General features: G+C 36.7%; 1 protein-coding gene across 4 annotated transcripts; it reads right to left on the reverse strand.

The window, feature by feature from the left end:
- Nucleotides 1–395: 395 nt before the first annotated feature.
- Nucleotides 396–7,934, reverse strand: LOC149244447 (nucleobase-ascorbate transporter 6-like). Of its 4 annotated transcripts, none has more exons than XM_089374871.1 (16): nucleotides 7,551–7,721; nucleotides 7,126–7,386; nucleotides 5,487–5,584; nucleotides 5,098–5,283; nucleotides 4,885–4,985; nucleotides 4,693–4,768; nucleotides 3,195–3,254; nucleotides 2,811–2,995; nucleotides 2,616–2,712; nucleotides 2,383–2,469; nucleotides 2,228–2,286; nucleotides 2,032–2,123; nucleotides 1,858–1,935; nucleotides 1,400–1,560; nucleotides 1,029–1,268; nucleotides 396–838 (listed from the first exon to the last, which is right to left on the reverse strand). In XM_089374871.1, exons 2-15 carry the CDS (start codon nucleotides 7,277–7,279, stop codon nucleotides 1,050–1,052), a joined length of 1,653 nt encoding a protein of 550 aa, XP_089230997.1. In that variant the 5' UTR covers nucleotides 7,280–7,386; nucleotides 7,551–7,721; the 3' UTR covers nucleotides 396–838; nucleotides 1,029–1,049. The 4 variants fall into 4 exon arrangements, with proteins under 4 accessions (XP_089230997.1, XP_089230996.1, XP_089230995.1 ...); XM_089374870.1 differs by having other exon boundaries at nucleotides 396–899; XM_089374869.1 differs by lacking the exon at nucleotides 7,551–7,721 and adding an exon at nucleotides 7,781–7,934 and having other exon boundaries at nucleotides 396–1,268.
- Nucleotides 7,935–8,336: the final 402 nt, after the last annotated feature.

Below are 8,336 nucleotides of genomic sequence, written 5' to 3' on the forward strand. Positions count from 1 at the left end.
TTATCAGATAAAGTTTACAACATAGGGATGATCTTGCGACTCTAGCATCCCCTGTCATATTGGTGGCAACATGTGTAAATGCTACCTACCCCCACGAGAACTACAAATGATTCTGTCATGAAAAACTGAAAGTATATACCTAGGATGAAACTAACAATAATAAGCATATCTGATCATGATGCATAAAATGCATAAGAAAAAAATCTCCAATATGCAGAACATAATAAAAAGTACAAAAGAATAGATGACAATGCCCAAAAGAAATCTGTGATACATTGCATGGAATGCCATCTGAAAAGCCGTAGTATATTTTTCGTTACTTTTCCAATGTCATTTCATTTTTGCTGCAATAATTTCCATGCACTCATTTTGGAAGAAAATCATGAAGCTAATGGTAAGCCTAAAGTGCCCTGTCAACTGGAGCTGAAGTCTTTATTTCAAAGGCAAACAACGTTTACCAAAAAAATTATATTTTAAACATGTGCTATGAATAACTAATAATTCTCGCATTATGCGTGGAGAATATCAGAAAGCAATTGTACTTCTAGTTCCTACTAATGCCTTTGCAAGGGGGCTTAAGATATCATTACTATAAAATGACTCTATATGACTCTCGAGTTCCAGATAAATGCTCATTGGCTCAATTTGAAGCACCAACAACAAAAACATTCTGTTGCATCTTCAAAAGTACTTACAAAAATAAACTACTCTATGCACAACATGCCTCTTTGAATTGGAGTCAAGATAGCATATTGACCACTCTGAGAGTCTGAAATGTACTTTTCCTTTTCATTATTCTCCTTTTGCTGCTTGCCAAGAGCGGTGATCTTGAAGTGCTCTGAAAATGATTGACCAGGGCACAGAGGTATCCATTTGAGATAATTCGTGAAAGCAGTTCCCTATCAAAGTGATAGATATAAAATATAGACATCTTAGATTTCACACTGTTAAGTTGTCTCTTTCTGAATTGAAGACACTCTAATTATTCTCCAAATGCACCACGGCTATTGATAAAACAGAGACCCCACCTCTAAAATAGAGTTTCATCCTCAAACAGATGGGAAAAACTTGGTCAGGTTGAAAGGGAGAGCATAAAACTCTTCACTTCTAGGATCGGTTTTGAATGAACGAAACTTATCCCACCAATGATGGCCTCTGTCTTTCCTTGTTGAACTCTCCCCCATATGTAAAGTGTTATCCAAAAACAATGCTACGCTGCCAGCAACTAAAGGTGGTGACGAGAAAATCACATTGATAATGTCATTGAACTGTTAAAAAAGCCATTCAAAAATGTTTAAAGTTAAAAACATTGAAAATTTGAAGAATGAAGGGAATGTTGCCACAACGAACTGCTAGCCAAAAAAATTCAATTTAGTGCCCGAAAAAAGAAGAACCCTACCCATCGTCCATGAGTGTGGACTGGACCATGACCAGAAGTAACTGTAAATTCATTGAAGTACTGTGGTACCGATAATCCCAAAAACAGAGAGAAGCCCAAGATGAACTTCGTCCTGAAACTATTTAGATTGCAAAATTGAAGGAAACTGAGACCCCCACCAGCTGCTCATCAAGAATATAAAAAATTTCAGACATGAGGCAAAACCCAAAGAATTGCTGTTCTACCCTACAATTTTAAAGCTGCATCACACACACCGTCTGCCAATATAGGTACCCAATGAATTGTTGTTTTACCCTAATATGTTGAAATTGCATTGTACAAACTAAGTGTCTGTCAATATGAGTTAACCTTAAGGTTTTATGCATACATCCATTATACATTATGGCAACAGCTAAGATACTACTAGATGACTGACTTTGCAGCTCAGCACATAAGATTTGTGTACACTGTATACATACCAACATAACCAAAGAGGAGACAGTACACGGCAGCAACAATGGGTGCTGGAATAGAAGCAAAGATTGCTCCAAATTTGCCTGGAACACATTAACATGAAATTAGCAATGCAAAATCCTAGACTAGGGAATAAACCCCAAAATGAGAACAATATCCTAACTTGAGTTGATTATCACCAAGAACAGAGAAGAATATCATAAATCCTGCTGATATCTGGAGCACCCTGCGACTCCCAACTCGTGTCAACCCCAAAAGACCCGCATTCTCACTGCAAATTCCCAAGATAAGGCAAATTTCAGAGCTAGTATTGCCAGAAATGGGTCAAGTTGCAGCTAAAGTTGCCAGAAATGGGTCAAGTTGCCTGGTTCTTACACTGATACTGTGGACCCATTTCCAGTTCCAAACATCCCATCCAATAAAATTCCAATTCCCTGTAGAGAGGACCATTACATTCCATCAACGACAATGATACAATCTTCCAATTACCTGAAGCCATAAGGGTGAAAGCAACGCATCCCTTTCCTTACCTGCCAGCCTATACCACGGCTGATGATAGATGGAGGAGGAGGTGTGGCACTTGCAAACCTTGAAACAGCATAGAATGTACCAGTAGACTGCAAATTTATGAAAGAAAAAAAATAGTAGTCAATACCCAAATTTGATTTTAAATAGAAACCCAGAGATAACTATCAGAAATGTCAAAGGGATAAAGAAAATAAAAGAGAAGAAAGAATATCTGATATATGTCAAGCAGGCAGACCTCAACAAGAGACACAAATGCTGCAGCCATCATTGCAAAAGACTGTCCTCCATCAAAAACAGGTCCTCCCCATTGAAATGGATATGGAACACTTATCCTGCAGAATAATAAAGACCATGCTGAGGCTTTGCATGAGAACGTACTGTATGAAATGACATGACAATTAGTATGCATGCTTCTTGTAAGAATGCATACCATTTGGCACCACTAACTAGTCTAGAACGGTCTGTTCGGCAATGGGCTTGGGTCCTTTGATGGGCATGCTTGTATGCTCCACCTACAGTGAGAATATGGGCATATGCCCACACAATAGCAACTGCAATTATGATCGCAAAACGCTCAAATAAAGGCTTCTTACGAGTCCTGATATGTCGACCATACTGAAAGGGAGGACAAAACAGTTTAATTAGTTAGTTTCATTCTGCAACAAATTAGCGCCACAATCTTTCCAATTACAAATCATTTAATACAACAGATTTTAAAAAGCATGGAAAGACTAGGAACAGGATATATGATATATATCTAGAGAGATACTCACTCTAGAAGTTTATACATAATGGTAATTGGTTAATTTCTTACCTGTGAAAAGAAGACCAGTGAAATAAGCTGTGGAAGCCCTATTTCAATGCATTTCCCCACCTGTAAATAGCATCAGAGTACAACACTTCATTTGACTTTTTTTCAAAAAAAGGGGATATATTTTCAAACAAAACGGAAATTCAAATAGAATAGATATTACAAAATATACATCCAAACATAAATTTGAAGGCAGGTAATATGGATATCCAAACGTATGGGTGTTTGGTGAACAGAAGAAATTCCAAGTTTGAAGTGAAAAACCTATCAATCTATTGAAAATTTCAAAACTGGTTTCGATAGGACCCAAAACTTATTATTGTAAATGCAAGTTTAACTGGTTGAAAGTTATAATAAAAACCAAGAGTTGGGCTATTAACTAATAGCTGAATAAACTGACATGATTTGGTTGAAGACATCTGAGGTCAATTTTAGTGAGTTAAAGTTCAGTGCATTGACAACACTTGAGTCGGGTCATTCTTAATATTTATGCTAGGCACTAATACTTTTACTGCATGCAAATATTTCTGAAATACATTTGAACCAATGAAGGGACTTCATCTATGCTAGCTACTCAAGCTAGAAAGTGTATCAGCTCAAGTAAAATCGAATCCACCGGATTCAAAAAGATTCAGTAGCTATGTCATTTAGTCATTATAGCTTAAATTTTCACAAGAGAAGTTTCAAAACAAACTGGAAATAATTCTTTTCAGAACTTACCATGATCCATTGTGAAACAGTCCAACTCCGAACATTGCTTATTACTAATGTGATTAATATTAATAAAGATCGTACATAATATGCTATTGTGTTAAAAATTTAAACCTTAAATATATATTAGACGATATAATTAGGAGTAAATCAGGACTAATCTAAGTCAAACATTTCTGAAACATTTTTTTATTCATAATACATTTCCCAAAAATATTTTCTGTTTCATCTAGTTCATGCAATATATTTCATCCTGAGTATCTGTGTAAAAGCAGGTGTTAAGTTCCAACCAAACTATCTGTCCAGAAATCACCTACGATGCAGAAAAGCACATACTGCCTCCATTCAAAAGAAAAGTCTGCAGATATCAAATCAAAATATCTATTGCTTCAAGATAAATGAAAGTCCAACAGATGGACCTTGTTTAATAGAAATAGTCATCAAGCCTGTAATTATCCAAGCAATATGGGTGCTATTCAAGTTAGCTAGCATACTTGAGCAGGTCCTTCTGTTCCAAACCAGTTGTAATCACACTGTAATTTTGAGTACCCTGCAGCTTTCCATATTAACTAACAAAAATGCTGGACTAGGGCACTCAAGCTTAGGAATTCTATGCCCATATAACTCAAATGCAGTTATGGTATTCATTGAAACTTGAAGCATATGAATTCTCTTCAAGCAAATAGAAAATTTGTTTAATACCAAGTGAGTGTAATAGAGATCAGCTTCTGAAATAGAATTTGTTTAAGCCAAGTGAACATAACAGAAATGGTGCTCAGTGTCCACTTACCCCCGGGAACCCAAGTTCATAGAGCCCAAGAGCTACAAGAGTTATTAGCGGAACTGCTGAAAGAGGACTCAGATACCTAACAGGCACCATGCCATCAAGACAACAAATCAGGATCTACAGACTGTAAATCCTTAGTACATGTAGCAAATTTGCATGAAAATACTTGAGAAAATGCATAGAGATCAAACCAACCTTATAACAACAGCCCACAGACCACTGAATCCCAGGATGATTTGCAGAGCGGAAGCAACAATCAGAGCGCCCTGTATTCCTCGCATGGTATGCTTAAATCTCTACAGACAGATTGAGAAAACCAGTTTCCATGTCAGCAAGCAACTGGAGACTATCAACTACATCCACACAAAATTCTAGCAACGCCAAGACACGAGATAGACTGTTACATACGTCACCATTATCGAGAATGCCTTGGTTTCTGCCGGAACCAATGATGGAAACTGTAGGAAGGATAGGAAGGATAAAGGCATATGAGCCTCCTATAACAGCAGGCAGCCTACTACCAAATGTGGTTTGGAATAGTGTATTAAGACCTGCTACAAACAGTAATGTCTGGATAACTTTAGCCTTATCCTCCTGCACAAACATATAAATTTCAGTCAACAGCGGTTGGAGTGTAACCTAAGGTGAAGTCCAAGCTGGTGAACCACACATTTTTCCACAATTGAATAGAACTCAAAGCGTATCAGAATGGACTGCTTATATGTCCTCCTGTAATCAAATTTTAGGGTTCCACTGTCGTAGACAAAAAAGTGAAGTGGGTTGTGCTTTCTACTTACGTTGGAGCCACCCATCATAGGAACAAGCATCGAAGGGATGATAACAGTGGTGCCCAACATCACCAAATAGTGCTGGAAACCTAATAAGATGGCTTCCGCTGCAACAAAAGCAGTCAAATTTTCGATTGTGTCTAAACACAAACAAGAAACATGAAAAGCAATAATATGAACATCAAATTTGAAGTTTACAAAGCTAAATATGTATACAGGTTGGAGGTAAAATGCATTTGAAACAGATGCAGAGCGGGATGCGCTCATAAAACATGGAGACAATGTCTCCGTCAAAAAATTTCGGCAAATATAAACCAGTGAAAAACACAGTGAACTAAGAAACTATTAGCACCAGATCCAAAATAAGAGGCCTTAATATGAAAAACACTGTAAGTAAATACTTGGTCGCCAGTCTGAGAGGGCCTTTAACAGAAAAGAAGCATGTTCCAAGCACGCTATGGACATGAGTAATCAGCAACATGCTTTCTAGGAGCTTAATATGAAAAACAGAATAAGTAAACTTAGGTCTCTGAAAGAAACTTATCAGAAATAAACTCAGAAGGATACGAAGATGGGCAATGGGCAAAAATGCTTTATACAACTTTAATATGGAAAACGGTAGTAAGTAAATGCTTGGTGGCTGGTCTAAGAGGGGATTTAAAATAATAGAAACAAATTCAGAGCAGTATTTGCAGACAAATAATGTAAAATGCTTTATAGGGCCTTCATATGAAGGCCATAATAAGTAAATACTTAGAACATGAAAACCATAATAAGTAAATACTTAGATCGCCAGTCTGAGAAGAGTTATAGAAAAATATAAGGAAATTCGGAGAAGGACACGCAGATGGGTAAAGGGTAAAATGTTTTAGTGACAGCCACAGTCATAGGGGAAAAGTATACAGCAGAGCCAGAGGCACATACAAACTGCATAAGATCAGTTTCATTGACATATATGCATATAGAGCATACGCAAAATACCCTGCAAATAGTTCCAGTGCAAGATAGCCATATGAAATGGTGACAAAATGCATTGAGAGGGATTTCAGGGCAGAGGATGCATATAGATCTCGGATAAATTGCATTACAAACAGTTATAGAAAAAATTATTTGCATTTAAAATGTTTCCATTGCAAGATTTGCAGCAAGTTATTCACTGACTGAACGGAAATCAGTTGGAGAACAAGTTATGCAGAATAAACTTAGAACGGAAAACAGTTGCAGAACAAGGTATGCAGAAAAATTAGGCAAAACTCATATCTAAGGGGGGTATGCGCACGGGCTCGCAAAATGGATGAGAGAGAGCTTCATCTCAAGATATGCAGTAGGACAATAGTTAAACTACATCAGACATGGCTTCAGAAAACAGAGATGCAAATCAGTCATAGGCATAATGCATTTATGAAATTATTGAGCAGGATTAGAAGTTGGGCAACAAGAAAAATGAATGCCAAAGAGCTAGAGCAAGATTTGCAGTTTGGGCCAAGCATAAAATGCATTGATAGACAAGCTTGAGCCATTATAGGTAACGGTAACTGTAAACCGTCTCCAGCTGGAAAACCTTATTAGTCTGAGACAAAACACATACAAGATATGCAGTTAGGTACAGAAAGCATTAAAAACCAGTATCATGTTAAAGAGACCATACGCCATGGAGGAGGACTGGTTATGCAGAAATCTATTCCTGCAAGCTGATCCTTGACCGGATGGGGCTGCAATTCATCAACCTTAGGAGCTCCGCCGCCGCCACCACCACCACCGCCACCACCTCCCCCGCCACCACCACCGCCTCCTCCTGCCATACTTACAACGCTAGAATCTGCTCACAGAATTTTCTCCCGCACTCCCCAATCACAAGTGGAAACCGCTGCTCCAAAGTAATAGCCTCCCAGCGTTCCCTGTAATGATTCTGCCAGACAAGAAAAAAAACAAAGGAAACTAAGCCTTCTAGACTGGCTGTTCACTCCAGCTATTAAAGTATTTACACATGAAACCTCTTTTCCTCCTCAAACAAATACCCCAAAGCACAAGCAGCCAAATGACAGCAATTTCGGAGAAATTGTGAAAACACACCAAAATAATCAACAACAACTGGACTCCATAAGCAGCCAAATGACAACCAGCATAGGAAAAATTGTGAAAAACGCCCAAAGAAAACAACAACTACTGCACTTTAACCACATAAATATTCAAAATGCTCTGCAGAAAGAATCTGTTGCACCAATATCATCATGATTGCTATATTATATGTTAAATAGAAGTGAACACTAAAGTTCTGAAGAAAGAATGAAAGGAAGAATTACCAGATGCACAGTGTACTACATACAACAAATGGCATCACTATATAATATAACCGCACTTGTGAAGAAAGTTAAAGAAATAAATGCTCTGCACATAAGGAACTATTGAAGGGCGCACGCTGAAATTCAACATAAAATATATAGTCAAAAATAAACAGTGAAAAATTTTATGGATATGTAGGTTTAAATGCCACAGTTTATTACGGACTTAAAACTATATCTTTAATTTAATTTAATATTATACGTAAAACAGTGAAAAGTTTTTATGAGTTTTTGTTTCATTTTATTTAAATAATTAAATAACTTATTTAAATATTATTATTATTAAATATTTTTAAAATTAGATAAAAATTAGGTTTTTATTTTTTAAATGAAATATTGAAATTATCAAAAAAAAAATATTAATTATCAAAAAATAATTTTAACTAAAAAATGAGATCGAGTAAAATATAATACAGAAAATGTGAAGAAATGAACTTTGACAATAACGAGTAGTTTTGAAGTCAATGTGAGGTAACCCAACCAACGGGGGAAATATTACTATGAAATAAGAAATGAG

Source organism: Pinus tabuliformis, chromosome 8 (genome assembly GCF_031772625.1).
Source record: "Pinus tabuliformis cultivar Carrire ecotype Pingquan chromosome 8, CPIR1, whole genome shotgun sequence".
NCBI lineage: Eukaryota > Viridiplantae > Streptophyta > Pinopsida > Pinales > Pinaceae > Pinus > Pinus tabuliformis.